This window comes from Galleria mellonella, unplaced genomic scaffold, assembly GCF_026898425.1.
Source record: "Galleria mellonella isolate WM207_F2 unplaced genomic scaffold, CSIRO_AGI_GalMel_v1 utg63, whole genome shotgun sequence".
Taxonomy (NCBI): Eukaryota; Metazoa; Arthropoda; class Insecta; order Lepidoptera; family Pyralidae; genus Galleria; species Galleria mellonella.
The window spans coordinates 6,238,798-6,256,212 of record NW_026442130.1 but is presented as its reverse complement, the minus strand read 5'-3'; the positions used below and the strand labels follow the sequence as shown (position 1 = coordinate 6,256,212).

Sequence of the window (17,415 nt, the reverse complement as noted above, 5' to 3'; positions counted from 1 at the left end):
TGTAAGACAAGATATACTATACTTCAGAATGGATTTTCCTTGTATAGAATCGTACTGTTTCGTTTACTTAGCGAGATTAATTCAGTCTTCATTTTCGAAGCCTTAGGAACTTGTTCATATTATAAGATTAAATCTTTATTTATTTCTTTATTAGATATTCCTTTTTTGTTTTGCGAATAATTGTATAAAATTATCAGTAATACGTTATTCAATAAATATCTATTTTTTATTTTATTTACTAACCTTTTTCATTCTGTGCCTCAATTTATTTAAGAGTCACTCAAGTTAACCCTGAAACAATGTAACATAAGGTTTAATTTGATTAGGTAACAATCAGATCACTATTACTGCATGCTCAAAAATTGGTAACCTTTGTTCATTATTTAATGTTTTTTTTTTATATATTTGTTACGATGTAAATAATTGCAAAATAAATTAATAGTAATTTGATATTTTATAGAGATATATTTTATTTGAACGTTTTTTAGTAACCTTTTTCATTGTGTGCCCAAATTCCGATTATAAAAATTTATTGAATTGAAACTTAAAAGTATGGGATATAAGGTTTAGTTCGGTCATGTAACAATCAGATCACTATTACAGCACGCACAAGAAAAAGGAAAAAGTATTCCTTTATTCGTCACTGAGGGTTTTACTATTCCAAGATTAGGTAGTCGATAATTCTAAATGGGCACGGAATACGTTTAAAAACCACAGAGTTCTATTGTTTATAACAAATTTATAAAAAAAAAGATATTTAGTTATTCATGGTAATTAGTAGCAACCTCACTGTAGTCAAGTTTTGACTAATATACTAATTTAAGACTAATTTAATTTAAGCAATTTGCAGAATCTGTATTTGTCTGTAGCTTAAATCGCGCGTTGCCTATATCTTGAGCTTAAACCGAATATGTTACTTTGGTACATGATTTATTGTTACATATAATCCACTAACTCACCAGTTATGTTTAAGAAATAAGACTATATCATGTTAATACTTCATACTTATCCAGTTTTGTACAGAACATTAAGTTTAAATATCTATTGTTACATATCTAATAAACAGTTATTTTTTATTATTATGAATAATCGCGATATAATGCAGGTATGTAGAACTTTGCTTTACATAAATGAGGTATAAAAGATTGGTGTTTTTTTTTTTTAAACGGTAAACAAGATAAAAATAAATTTATTTGGAAACATGAATATATAATAAATAGAAAGACATACCGATTATTGGTTGACAGACTTAAATCATACATATTTTGCTAACATTGGGGTGTTGTTGTTGTTTCAACGACAAAAATAACTGTGTTTCAATAATAATGACTTTTTAAATGCCTAACAAAATACATTGAGAATAGTGTTTTTTCTGTGCAAATTGAATACAAAGTAAATGCTATTAGCATCAATAGAGAACAATACAGCATCAAATATTGATGTGTTGATATTATCAAAAACAAAAACTTGAACCGGATGCTTTATTACAAGAATGAAGATACAGAAATCCCCAGGGCTGATTACTCGTATCTATACGTGGATGTACACAAACATATTGACTGAACGAACCAAATACAAATTCATGATCTGAATGAAAAGTTATATGCACAATAAAATGAATCCAGTCTACGCCAAAACCGATAAGACACATCCACGGTGATAACAAAAATGGTAATCCTTTATATCAAATTAAATAAACAAAAAATCTAAAATATCGACAACGGAGGTATTTTTAAAGTTAAAAACAAGTATGTTATTAAAAGTAATAGATAAAATTCAGTATTTTGATAAAAAAATGATAGAATACTTGTCATATTTTTTTATCGTTCAAACACTGATCCTATTATTTTCTGACTATAATCACAATATTACACTATTTGTTTCCTCTGTTGTCAGAGAATCTAGATAAGTAGCAAACGATGCCTTCGCTTCAGCTTTTCCAAAGTAAAACAATGTTTAATCGACAAAATGGAAGAAAGAAATGTTTATTATATCCAATAAATATTTTCCTACGACTACCTTAATGTATAAACATATGTTTTTGTAATGTGATGGACTATTAAAAAGCATCGAAAGGATCCATTTCAATCTAACATAAAAGGCTGACCTTTTACCGTTCCTTTTATCATGGTTTCAAAAAAAAAAAAAACAAAATGAATGCTTACTTGATGTACATATATGACTTATGCCATTTGCGGTTAGGGCTCTCTATTCAAAGAACCTTATACGTTTAACAACAAGGTAGAATTTACACAAATTGAAGAGCTCACTCAATTTTTGGTTATGTATTTAGATCCTGTACCTAAGAGTGTTTTGCAAAAGAGGTTATTATATCAGGATTTGTGGGACAGGTCTTTCGGTATTCAATATTTTTATTCAATTCTATGAGCAATTGACCCCGCTAATCCGAAATGAGATAGGACCTTCTCCAATATATTGGAATAATGTGCCACTTTTCATTCCCTTCCTGTCGCTATTGACTACGCATGAAATGTCGAAAAATATTTCAGGATGTACGAGAATTTTCATAAGAAAATGTAAGCCTTATTAGGTAAATAGTACTTAATATTTTTTAAATACGCACGTGCACTGATTTTTTGATGTTTCCTCGACTAATCTGCTTAATATTTTTATTCTTATTCAAATTTATTCCAAAAACTTTAGTGGAGATTTTTATTATTTTAATTTGATCAATATTTAACCTTGCTAGTCATTGAAAGTGAGGTTTTTTTTTTGTTATTTCTTACCGCATTAACGGCTCAACCTGTCGTACATTTTAGTATCGTAAGCATGAGCAATAGGAGTGGTCAATATAAGGCGTTATCCATATATTTTAGATACAATATCTAATGGCGTAAGAACGGATATTTTAAATGTCGATTATCCAAGATATATGTATATTTATATAATCATAATGTGCAGTAGTTCTCTAATGTATGTATTGTAATTTTTTTACTGCATAATAAAATTTCTGTTTTGCCAAAGGTTGACTGGGAGAGAATGCTATATAGTATTAAGTCCGCCTTTTGTACCAGACATTTTTTGTAATGTGGTCAATAAAGAATAAATAAATGAATAAAAAAAATATAATAACGAAACTAATATGAGCCTAGAATATCCGATTAATATGAGCAATATTGAAATAGGTGATGATTTTTTTTATCCGCACTTAATAACTATACGAACCCAGTATATAGATATCGGAGTATTATCGATATTATCTATTCCTAATATATAAAAACAGACTATTTTTCATATCATATCCTGGATATATTAATCGATCAGGATAAAAAGTTTCCACATTTTCAGTGTCGCATCCAAGCTGGTACAGCTGAAACATATTACGAAAATGGTTGTATAAATTTAAATTTAATGATATAGCAATGTGTAATTTTATATAATATTTAACAATCTTTTTTCTTTCATTTCAGGTAACAAGACACGCAACGAGATAACTGTTGTAACATAATAACTATGAAAGTTTAGACATGTAGTTGGATCTTATTCATTTTACACCGATGGTATGTATAAAATATTTCCATATTATAATAATAAAAAAAATTGACAAAATATAGATTAAAATGTCTATTATTTTATCGGAAGTGTTATCGAAATAAATAAATGAATAGGAGAATTATGATTTTTAGAAATTCTTGACTTGGTATTCTTAGTAGCACTTTAATGACTTAAATTATTAGTCAGTCCTTTTATAAAAAAAAAGCATTTTATAAGATATTCATATTTTTATTAACATTTGTTTTATACTACCATAATGATATGTGGAAGTGCCTTTATAATTTTAGAGAATAAATTCTCAATAAAATTTTAAATATTTATTATAATTGAAATACTTTATAAAGGAAGTAATAAAAATGTAATTATTCCAATTTTTTTTATGATAAAGGAGTGTTATATTTCCATGACAATTCAGAGTAAGTGTCAGTACACTTCCTTACCTTCATCAATACGAGGGAAGCATCATGGACATGAAAAGTGAAATTTTGCGAATATTATTTTACAAAGCCGTACCAATAAATTTTAATGAGTTTTCGAAATTTAATACAATAACGTACCTAAATAAGCGGCAGTGTAAACCGCCTATAAATCCCCGAATGTTCGTACAGTCAGTTTGACGGGCCAGCCCCTAAATAATGGACGGAATTTCGCGCCATAGACCAGGACATAAACTATTAAAGAGGCAGCTATAACCGACGACGTACAATTTTATGAGTCGCTTTTGCATATTGAATGGCCGCACAGCCACTTCGGTTTGGCAAATGGTTCCGTTTTTTGTTTGGCGAATTAACGAATTATGAGTTTTACGTGTACACAGTATTGCCAGTTTACTGGATAACAAATTTACATTCGTTTTTAACAAATTTTTTATTGGACATTTATAAACTGTAACATTGCAGAGACTTTAATTTATTCATCATAATTCATTTAACGATATTAATTCATTCATCATCATTACAATATATACATCTTCCTCTGTCCAATATAGGTTTTTATCATATTTCGCCACACAATTCAAATGGAATAGGGCTACCACTTGTATCTAGCCACTCACTGCAACTTTTTTGTCCCTCAATCTTACGGCAGAACCCTACTTTAAAACCTTTTTCCCCCATTAGTTATCAGTTATTTGAGCTATATGGTCGTCCCATTGCCACTCATTTGTTTTATTGCCGTGGAATCTCGGAATAGTAAACCCGTTAGTTTGAAATTGTACGTACATTGATGAATATTGTGTGATAGGTACATGAAAAATAACGAGAGTATGGCACAGGATTTGCACAAAATATTCAAAATTAAATTACGACGAATGACTGTTCTAATTATATACCGTAATACTATACCATATCAGTCGTTAATTGTCCACTGCTGAACATAGAATTTACCTATTGGGAAGTTTTGTCAGTAGTTTCTACGCTTAGCAGGCAGGATAGAAACCTCAGTTAGGCCTTGGTAATGTTTTAAGAGAAACACTGCTGCCCGTCCCTCGACCATTAAGTTCCGTTAGTCGCCTCTTACAACACCCAAGTGAAAGGAAGAATGGACTTTTCTATGCCGTGACCACACGGTAAATTATGTATATACTTTATATCCAATTATATACTTTAAGGCAATTATTTCTAAAAAAAAATATATAAAATAATATGTTTCGTAAATAAATTAATACTTTACATCAATCTTAAATACGTTAAGATATAATTATATGAATTAGATATTACTAATATAATAAAACACAATAACAACATAATACTCTAATCAAATTACAAATATAAGAATATCTCACATAATTAACAAAAGTAGATGCTCTCAAAAATAACAGTTTATTTTATTCTTCCACTGGCACTTCTTCAGCGATAGCTTCTTCTATTTGATCCTCTGCATCTTCAATTTCTGCCGATGGTTCACTAGCCTCTGCAAACTCGTCTATTGGTACTTCGAGTGCATCAAGCGCAGCCTCAATCTCTGCAGGATTCTCTTCTTCAACTTCAGTAGCTGCCGGAGTTACAATAACTTCGCTAACTTTTTTCGAAACCTCTTCTTTAATCGATTCTGGTAGCGGAACTTCTACAGGTGTGGATTCACTAGGTGGAGCTTCAGCAGGAGCTGGTACTGCAGCAGGAGGTTGAGATAGAACTGCTGCATTAGGAGCTGCTCCTTCCTTCCTCGTTATCTTACTTATCTTTTGTTTTCTTTCCAACGGCAAAAATAATTTGTAATCTTGAGGTAACTCTTCTTCACTATACAACCGCTCACTAAAGTATATTCTTCGTATTCGTACATTAGCATGTACCTGAACACGAAGTGTCTCTATAAATTGTGTGCCGTAAGCTCGTCTCGTGAAGTCAGCCAAATTAAATTGTATTTGATTCCAACCCCCAGAGAGGCCAATTGGCATACTCGTGCAAAATGGTTTAATTTTTGTGGTTGACTGGAAATTTGAAATTCTGAACCTTCGACGCATGTTTTTATCATCAAGTATGGTTATTTCGAAAGAGAAATATCGTTTTAAATTTTTCACTATCATAACTAAAAAAGGCAATTTTATTCCTAATACTTGATTCCTATTCGGGCATGTTATGTATGTTGTTGCTACATTCGTACTTACTATCTCTAGAACTATGGAGTTTACTTCATTATCGGTAATTCGTTTTATGTGGCCATTTTTCACTTCCATATCCCATATAGCTAGAGGATTTGAACCACAGCTATAAAAAATGGATAATAATCCATTTTGATACGTATTTTTGAACATCGTGTATAATATTTTATCTGTCCTTTTTACAAAAATAATATTTACAACATTGAATATAGGAATGTCAGTTTTGACATAAGTTGTCAATACTTATATTTCATGCCAGTATCATTTATTTATCATACATATAGTAACTAAAACTACTTTTATTCCATTTATTGAAGTTTTATAGTATAATTTGCATAAAATATTTATTTTTACATGTTTTGAAATATTTTTTATAAAATATTTAATTGACCCAACGATAAGCTCGTTAAGCTACTTAGCGCTTAGTTTTAGATTTGATTCAGAACATAAAAAAGTGCAAATAAAAAATACTCATGCATTCGTGATTATGATCAAACTTCATGATTGACATGAGGCTTAAAATGATTGTCTGTCCGTTGATCTGTGTATACCATAGAATTAATATACGATACTACGTTCTAATAGGCTAGCAATGCAATCACAAAAACGAGACGAAAATGTGATTACACTTGTTTGCGTGAAATGTAAATGTGAACATATATCACTGCTACACCATAAACATTCTATCATTAGATGAATAATCGATTCTGTATACGATAATGAATCGAAACTCGATACTTTCAATTTTATTTATGTATTATGTAATAATTGTGTTGTAAAATGATTACATTTTTAGAAACTAAATAACTTTGTGGGTTTTATACCAAATATAATATTATATAATACATATATTATATAATACATATAATAGTATATTTTAACCGACTCTAATAATAAGAGGAAGTCTCAATTTGGTTGTATTTTTTTAAGTTTGTTTTTTAAACAAGCTGACGGCCCACCCGATGGAAAGTGGTAACCGTCGCCTAGAGACATAAGCAGTAACATGGACATAACAGAGTATACTGTTTCGCCCATGATACCTCCCAGGCGTTGCCATTCCTGAGGACTCGGATGTTATTCCTCTGTACCCTGTAAATTTACGCCATATCCCACCCTTCAAACCGAAACACAGCCATGCAAACACAACTGCTTCACGGTAAAAACACGAATGGGACAGTGGTACCCAAACAATCGACTTTTGTACGAAGTCTCCCTCTGGTTTGTTATTATTTTAATTTAAATACTTGTGCCTTCAGAGTATTAATTATTTTAAATGTGATAATTTTCTCTGTCGACTTATATACAAAATATTTGTTATGAAATATAAACATGAAATTGTGTTTTCTCTGTTATTTATATTACATTCAGCTAAAGCATACTTAATTCTAACTACGTTTACTCAAAACTAATTCCACTTCAATAGGTACGTAAAAATAATTAGAAATTATTGTGGTCATACTCCCGCCAAAACAGCTTCGTGCTTATGTTGTGCAAATTATCTTATTTTTTCTCCCCTCTAACATACAGGTATTATATTTTCTGTCTCGTGCATTGCTATATAAATCTTATTCTAAACTCTGTCTCTCTTTATCTAAACTTTATAATCTAAGGTATATACACAGTGTATTCGATGATGTTTATATCCCCATTCATATCTATAGACAACTTACCATTTTTTTTGTAGAATAAGTGTAAATATTATGTAAAAAGATATTTATTTGCAGTATCATACAGTAGATATAATACAATATGAATGTATTATCATACACAAAAACCATTATCTATATGTGCTTATTATTTCCAGTAATGCGTCTACAATATAGAAAGTATATACTCTTTGTATACTTTTCTATAGATCATAAAATTGAAACAACATGTTATTATTCAGCAATCTCAATTTGTGCTTCAGGTCCAACTTCCGGCTCCATTACTATAAGTTCCGTAACGATGTCAGTTAGTATCTCTTGCATTGCCTCAGCTTCTGAATTTTCCTGAACAGTTTCGCCTTCTATTTCTAATGATTTTTCTTTAATTTCTTGATTTTCCACTGCCTGTTCTAATATCTCTTTAGGCAAATTAATAGTATGATCAGCTACTTCAACAACATCTGTCACTGTCTCAATTTTTTCTGCAGATCTTATATTTGTTTCCTGTGATGAAATTTTCTCAACAGAATGTACTGACCTCTTAGACCCAGATATTATTATGTCGGCATTGCTTTCTTTCTTCTCTTCTGTAACTTTTAAAGCTGTTTGTTGTGATGGAATTTGTTTGATGTCATCTTTTATGTCTAACTTTGAATCTTTCTTTCCTTTTGCTTCTTTATTACCCAAAGGAAAATACAATTTATATTCTGGAGGCAGTTTATCTTCTGGTATTAATCTTTCTGCAAAATATATCCGTCTCAACCGAATATTTGCATTAATTTTTAATTTTTGCACTTCGACAAATTGCTTTTTATATGCACGTCTAGTAAATTCAGCCAAATTAAATTGAATTTGATTCCATCCTTCGGAAAGTCCAATAGGCATAACCGTACAAAGTGGCAGTATCTGAGTTGTGCTTTGAAAATTCGAAACCCGAAATCTTCTCCGTGTCCCAGTTTCATCCAGTATGGTTACTTCGAATGAAAAATATTTTTTTAGATTTTTAACTATCATGACCAAAAATGGCATAGTAATTCCCAAAACCATTTTACCTTTTGGACAAGTCATGTAAGTTGTACTTACATTAGTTCCTCCTATCTCTAATACCATTGACTTTATATCTTGATCCAAAAACCTGGTAATGTAACCATCTTGAGTATGTGTATCCCATATATTTAAGGGTTTTGAACCTACGCTGAAAAATACCGTAAGCATTCCACGTTGATACGAATTTCTATACATTTGTACCTCTTATAATTAATATATAATTATTCTAAAATAATAACTCCACCTTAGTTCCTTCATAGATGACGTTTTAGACATAATATTTTTGTGCAAATTTCATTGAAAAGTTTGTAGGACTTTTTTATGAAAATATAAAAAGAGACTGTATATATTATAAAAACAACTAAAGCAAGCGTCGGAATATATCATGCGTCAACATTGGTATCTATATAATTATATGCAAATAAGGTACAAATACGTGTACATATAAGATGAATATGTTAGTTTAGTATGCTACCTAAATGGATTGATTATAGAGTTTTATTTCAAGTCTTCTTTCTCTTTTTTCTTACTATGTCCTAGATATGAAAACAAGAGATGACACATTATATTCTTAGTCCGTCACCACGTTTTAAAATATTCGTGTCATATTATTACTTTCTTAAAAGCGAAATGGAAAATGGAGCGATATAGGAAGAGTAATATCGTAGCACCAAAAAGTGAATCGTCAACGAATCGTAGCTCCTTACGATTATAAATGAGCAGAACGATAAGGGGGATTGGCAAAAACGCTAATTTCCGCCGGCGCCGCGGCTAAAATACCTTCAAGTTTGGAGCGCTATATCTTTACTTAATACTTTACTTTCAACAACAAAGCTATACAAAATGTTACTTGAAAAGGTATCGAGACGATTAAAGTACTCAGTTACAAATAAAATTATATTTAATATTACTATACTATACTCATTCCTTACAACTAATTCACTAGGAAAAATAAATCATGTATTTGTCGAATACTACAAAAATAAATGAGGCCGTCAGAGGTAAACAGAAAAACTTCCACAAATACGTAGAAATAAAACTTTTAAAAGAATAGCTCGCTTTCGCCATGATTTATCTACCCATTTGTCATCCTCGACACTAGGAAAATATGTCACGCAAACCCACAAGTAACGTTCACACACGGTTCGTAACGAAAATAACATTTTTGTCGTCTGTAAATCACGTGACTTTTCCACTATGCTGGGCGCCCTTAGAGACAGCCGCGCGCAGCAAAAAATCTGAGCGACGGGAACAAAGGAAAATGAAAAAGAGCCTTTCTACTGTCACGATAAGGAGTGCATGGGCGTGTTTAGGCGTTGTAGGCACCTACCGCCGTGATGCGACTAGTTTCTTTGTAGCTATCTATATTTCCTTAAGTCCACACACAGTATTCCATAGCACTCAACTTTTTATAAATATTAGGGGAGACACCCCACACGTTACGTTGTTAAGATATCATTGCTATTTTTTGGAATCAATGGCGTAGAAAACGGTGGCCGATAACGATAACGGCTGTCGGAAAAGAATAAATGAATAATGTTTACTCTAGATATTTTCCGTAGGCCTATCTCAATATTTACATGCTGCATTAATATTCATAAGTGTTATTGCGTGGAAAATTGTAATTTACACAGATATTGCTCAATAACAAATTTGTTGTAGACATGGGAGCAGTGTGTTGTTTACTAATACCAGCTATATGTTATCTGTGTATATCTTGATTAGATCAAACAACTGGCTAGCAATTTTGTTTTCCATCGTAAATTCTTACTAACCACTGAGCACATTATTTTTAATTAAAAAACCTAATAAATAATAGAACATTATAAATGTTTCAAGCTTTTTACTTACATTCTTTTCTCTACCCGTTTTTCTATTTAAAATTTATACTAATCAATCACATTTAAAAACTTTCTACTAGTATCCAACTGAGATGAAATTTGGTGTACTTTTGTGATAAAATTGCAATAATATCTTACTAAATCAAATACTAAGTGAGATAATGGTAAGAAAGGCGGTTATGGGATTATTTAATTATAAAGATTCTGTGGCCACGTTACAATAAAACTCCAATAAATTTGAGCTCGTTTGACATATCTCTATGAGTAGTTGGCTGAAAGTTGTCGATTAACGTGTGGTAACTATCGTAACAAGCCGGAAGGTAACAAAATGTATGAATAAAAATTTATTTTTAAATATAATTTCAGCGGATTTCCGTTCTAAACATTCTCGTCACTTTGAGATCGTCTATTAATCACGTAAGGCTCGAAAGGGGAGACGGCGGGTTCGGAAAAATTACGAAATATCACAAAAAGAGGGGGGGGGGATAGTAGAATATCACGTGTGTTTTTTCGTAGAACACGCGATATCCAAACTGAAAAGCGGTGCATTACCTTGACTCGCGGTTGCAAGCTCAATGTCTGACTAAGCATTAGTCTAAAAACTCACCATGTATCACCAGGGAGGAAGAGGTTAAAAAGTTGCTAAAAACATCATAGGAACTTAATAATTGAGGGATGGGCAGCAGCATCCTTCTTAGAATATCACCAAAGCCTTTCCAAGCGTAGTAACTACTGGCGAAACCCCTCAAGGAGGAGGCCTATGTTCAGCAGCGGACAGTTAATGGCTGATATAATGATGACAATATAATTTTTGATTTATGGCTGATATAACAACAATAAAAAAATATTATAAAATATAGCTCAACGGCTGCTCTGACGCTAATGAAAAAAAGCCAATTGCTTGAAAACTGAAAAAGCGGCGTTTCGGAGATATGCCTGGGTATATTTACAGAGCTCATTGCTCGGCGCAACGAAGCGTGGTCTGCATAATGTATCGAACGGTACGCGATTCCAGCGAAGCTTTGTCTGCTTTATTTACAGCCGGCCCGTGTATTCACGCGGAAATTGGATTTGTAAAATAAGACACTGTATAAATAATCTTTATCTAAAACATATCTCAACGGGGTCGTTTGTTCCTACATTATTTTTTTCGCCAGAATTCCTCCAGTGCGTACCACTGCGTATGTCAGACTGCGCCGTAGAATATCTTTGACGCTAATGGAATTGTAATAAATATTTGTTTGTATGTGGTAATGTCGTTTCAACCCTCAAATCGTGAGATGAATTTGTTTTGATGTTGCCGGTAAATCTTGATACCACATTCAAGATAAACAAGTTAGTACAATGTCAAGACACAAACGGCGCAGCAAAAGATTTCATGTTGTTAGTAATATAATATTTTTCCAATTCTAAATATCTCCTATTAATAATAACTATATCATAATTATTACGTGAAAATATATCTATTATTTAGAATTATTGTCTTAATAAGTTTTGCTCCAGTCAAGTAAAATAATAAAAGACATTAATATTAGTCTCTCTACGCAAGGAAGCGGTATAACGGAAAATTATAATTTCTGCGCCGAGAAATTGTGCTAATTAAATTAATCTTCGTAAATATAAACGCTTTCTTAATATGTCAGAATCATAAAATGAGATATATGTATTTAATACAACAAATAAAATTTATTTGACATATTAAAGAGCGCCATCTAGTTCCAAATTAAGCATACTTTATACTATTTGTATTAGACAACTGATAAATATAATTTTGTACATACATACATATTGTGTATTTACAAAATTATGTAATTTCATTAGAAAGTCAGTGAATCCACTGCTGCACATAGGCCTCCCCCATAAGAGGGGCCAGATGATACACATTATACGTAGATAATATCCAGACCAATACAAACAAACATATTCATAAATATACATCTTTGTATTGTACAAGGAACGAACCCGGAACCAACAAAAGGTGAAGTAGTGGATTTAATCGTAACACTCCAAATATTGTCCTAAGTAAACACAAAACACAATTTCAAACTACACTGCATTAACAATTTTCCAAATTATTTACAACCCAATTTTTTCTTTTTATCCCAGCGTGCTATTGTTCAAGTATACAAGCTATGCAGTAAAATATGAATTCGTTTATAAATTTTCCACTTCTGGAACATTATTTCCTCATGATTTTTTGGAGTCGTTGACAGTGGCGCCAAAGTTACGGCCCCGGGTGGAAATAATCGCCGTCGAGCCCCGGGCAGGGACAATGTATCGAAATTAATATCCGGCACGAGAGCCGGGGAACAATTTGTCCGGTCGGAATGCGGATAATTAAACGGGCCAGCCAGCTTACATGAGTCTAAAAATATTTCACCAAGAACTTGCGAAACTAAATCGAAAAAGTCCCGAATTCCAGGATGTTGTGGTGCTAATGTATAGTGTATTATAAGCGGCCTTTAGAGATACCTAAAATATACATCGGAAATTCGTTACAATTTTGCTGCACATATTACGGTTTATCACAAAATCCGATTGAGTTTCTTTTCAACCAATAGGTGGATGTTGTTAACCAATTGACCTCAAAAAAGGAAGTTCACAGTTCGGTTGTATTTTATTTTATGTTTGTTACCTCATAACTCCGCCAATTGTAAACCGATTTAGAAAATTCTTTTTTTATCTGTAAAGATATATTTACAGATTGGTCCTATAGAAATTTTATCAAAAACAGTTTAGTGGTTTAGTTTTTAAATCAAAATGACTGGTTTTGTCACAATTAAAGTCTTTTTTTTTTGTGTGCCTTCATTATTTGTACTATCAACTGGAACCCTAATAGGATAGGTAGACGTACTAGTTGACTGTTACCATTTTGTTTAACCATTACACTTACTATTTCGCCAATACATATTCTACCGTCTACCACAGTCTTTCCAATTTATTTGGTTATTATCGGTGATTTTTATCATCGGAAAGTTAGTTGGAAATTTAAATTAACTCACAATTTTTTATGTGTTGGCCAGATTCGAATTTAAACCCTTGACTGTATCGATAAATATTTTAATGTTTGGTTGTATAATAAAAATTACTCTCAAAATAGTCCCTTATTAATTCTGTTAAAATTGAAGACGTTTGTGACAAAAATGTTAAATTATTTAACACCTCTTCACCTGTTTTATATTATTAGTCTTGCTTTTAATTTATTATTATTATAAATATATATTAATATTAAAATATGATAATATAAACTAAGTGTAATATTGATTTGATAAAATTGATATATTGATCTTATTAGATCAATGTTATTTTATATTATCATATTATACTAACGCTTTAAAGTAATTATTAAATAAACAAAATAACCTAATATTATTATGCTTATACGTATTACTCTGTGCTAATACTTCCAGCTTATACGAGATGGCCAAGCTCCAGTATTCCGATTCATTTGCGCGCAGAATTCATGTCTGCCGCATTCAAATAAAGACATATATCTCTCCCCGGCTGCCCTTTTTAATCCATCGCTTGGTGGCTGCGCTCGTAAATCTAAAATGTCGATTAAAAGAACACTGTTTATCCCTGTCGACATCAAATAAATAGCAATAAATGTCTAGTGCATCGCTTGCTAGAGAAAATCAATGCCGTTACGGCATTATGAAGGAAATAAGCTGAGATTTTCATCGTGGACGGCTGATAAGCTTTCGATAGTACTTCTCAGATGCTCTCTCTTTTTAATGCGGTTGTATTTTGTACATCAAGCTTTGTAGAATTTGTTGCACTGTAATACTTTTTGTGCTATTGGAAATGACAAATAGATCGATGGAAAGTAAACTATGAGTATACCTTTAGTCATCAAATGTGACAATTTTGAAGCATTCCTTACTGTTCCTAAAAGACTTCTGATGTGTTAAAGTGCATATTCATGTTCTATTGAAACTTATACTTAAGGTATCTAGAATACAAACTAAATGCAATATTTGTTTAAACGTAACGATTAGTTTTTCTTACTCGTATATTGTAAGACAATATTTATTTGAGTAATATTTGAGTATAACACAAGAATCCCACTTCAATTGAGGCAAAACCAGTTATTTTGGTTTCAGAACTTAACTAATGAATCGATTTTGATAAAATTTCTATGGCACCAATCTATAAATATATCTTTTTAGATAAAAAAAGAAATCTAAATCGCTTTACACCTGAAGGAGTTATGGGGTAACAAACGTAAAAATAAAAAAACGTAATTGAGAATCATCTTCTCTTTAAATTGTTAATAATAAATAAATATAGCAATGATCGTATACATACTAGACAATTGACAGACATTATATTTATTCGTTTAATTTTTTACATTTAGAAATCGCCAAGGCTAATATACAATTATCATCTGTATTAGTCATCACTACACAACATAGTATAAAAGAAAGTGGCTGTCGCTGTCTGTCCATCCTTGTATGTATGCTTATATCTTTAAAACTACGCAATAGATTTTGATGCGGTCTTTTTTAGTAGATAGACTGATTCGAGAGGAAGGTTTATATGTATAACACATGCATAATATAGTAGAGAAATACTGATAATTTTAGAGGTTTCAAATGTGATGTGATGTAATGTGCACCCGTACGAAGCCGGGGTGGGTCGCTAGTCCATTATAAATGTGAAAGTGAGTCTGTTTTCTTGTTACCTCTTTGTGCCTTAGTTGAGCCGTTACTTCAACCAATCGTCATGAAATGATCAATCAATATATCAATAATCCAGAACTATACGAATTGGCGTGTAAAAGTTAGTAATCAATAAAAATATTTGCATTGTGCTAGAATTGAAGTCACATATAAGAAGACTAAATAATGTAGAAATACTCCTTACATTTATATTTTTCCAACATACAACTTTAAAATTTAAACAGGGCGTGGTAGAGTACGCCAAATGGACTATATTTTGTTGCTGCAACATGAATTGGCTTCACGTATTAAAGATTCGTATAAATATAAATAAATGTACTGCCAAGAGTTCATGCCAAGATTTCTCAACTAGCCTTTTGTTTCGTGCCAATATATAATAAAAGCAAAGTTGTATATTGGATATTCCCACGAATGTACTTTTTATCTACATTTTTGTAAGCGTATTATAATTTAAAAATAAAAAAATATATAATTTTACCACTTCATCTTACAAATATTTTCTTAAGTCTTAAGCTCTGTTCTAACTAAACCGGTCTGGTTTTGTCGCCAAATTAGCAAACAAACCATAAACACTAATAATTAACTAAACAATCGGGTAAGAGATTGTAAGACGTTTCTTAGACGGGTCTAGAGGTCTCGTTGCTATAAATACACCTTATGGTTGACTTCCACGCAAATCCCCCTGGAAACTATTACGATTACATCAATTGCAAGAAGAATTACTAAAATCGATATCGATCCAATATTTGTAAAACAGGTTTTGATACTCGGTCATATCAGCCGTTAATTGTCCACTGCTGCGAATAGACCTCTTATTGGGGAGGTTTTGCCAGTACCTGCCACGCTTGGCAGGCTGGTTGACAACTGCAGTTAGGCTTTGGTGCTGTTTTCAGAGGAGCACTGCTACCCAACCATTGATTTTAAGTATATTTAGTCACCTCCTTATGAGACCCAAGGGAAATAAAAGGATGACCCATTCTATATCAAAACCATACAGTATAGAATCTATAATTTGATACTCGATACTCCATATTACTAAATTAGACCTAGTGTGAATTTCACAAATTCAAACATAAACCATATCTCTTCAACTGTCCTTTCATTAAAAACAGAAAGATAGACCCCGTTTCAGAAGGCCATTTAATTTCCTCACACTTCGAGGCCTATCATTAGAGAGTTTAAAAGGTATTTGTTAGGCGCGCGTCGCACTGTAAAAAGTTAATGATATGTGAAGATCCGTAGGAAATCCTTCGTGTAATTGTTAGTGAATTTAATGGTTCGTGTGAGGGTCGCCTCTGGAATTAGACTTGACAAATTTCGTACTATACGGATCAGTTCATTTAGTTTCCTGTAAATCATAGAGATTTTTATATTATTTTTAATTTTTGATTCAAGAACTCCATCCATAATGGAATGGTGGGCGCACTGCTTTGATTAACTGAGGTCTTTATTTAAAAGACCTGTTAAAATACATATTTCTAACAAAGGCATATATTTAAGTAAGTTCCTGCATAATCCTTACAAATATTATAAATGACAAAGTCACTTTGTTTGTTTATTTATTACCTTATAATGCCTTAACTAAACACTATGAAATTTTGTGTACAGATAGGCTGAAGAAAGACATAGGTTTCTTTTTCTTTCTATCAGTAAACATATTCAGGTCACGCGGACAAAATCGCAGGTAAAAGTTAGTATATTTAAAAAATAAAAATATTCACGATTGAAATCGATAATAGAATAATTAGAAGTGTTTATCAATACAGCGAAGAAGTGGCAGCAGCGTCTCTCTTAAAATATCTTCAAAGCCTGACTGCGGTTGCCAATCCACCTTTCAAGCGTGGCAACTACTAGCAAAACCCACCAAGGTGGAGGCTTATGTTCAGCAGTGGACAGTTAAAGGCTGATATGATGACGATAATGATCAATAGTTTCCAACGTCGTGACGCTCAACATAGCCACATTTCGCGGAACACATTGTCATAGTATTGTACCTGTCAGAGAGCAAGCCTGCCGCCGTTAATCGCCGTCATTATTTATACACACACTCTCTTTTATCGTACCATTATGCATTAATTAAAATA

General features: G+C 31.9%; 3 protein-coding genes across 6 annotated transcripts in view; 1 reads left to right on the top strand and 2 right to left on the bottom strand.

The window, feature by feature from the left end:
- The window catches only part of LOC113521698 (semaphorin-1A), a 536,733-nt gene that overhangs the window by 310,041 nt on the left and 209,277 nt on the right, over window positions 1–17,415 (top strand). The gene's annotated exons all lie outside the window — the stretch shown is intronic.
- Window positions 5,300–6,328, bottom strand: LOC113521768 (cilia- and flagella-associated protein 20-like). Its single transcript, XM_052899926.1, has one exon. The coding sequence runs from the start codon at window positions 6,266–6,268 to the stop codon at window positions 5,342–5,344; it is 927 nt and encodes a 308-aa protein (XP_052755886.1). The 5' UTR covers window positions 6,269–6,328; the 3' UTR covers window positions 5,300–5,341.
- LOC113521571 (cilia- and flagella-associated protein 20-like) lies at window positions 7,996–9,051 on the bottom strand. The gene has a single exon (XM_052899708.1). The coding sequence runs from the start codon at window positions 9,001–9,003 to the stop codon at window positions 7,996–7,998; it is 1,008 nt and encodes a 335-aa protein (XP_052755668.1). The 5' UTR covers window positions 9,004–9,051.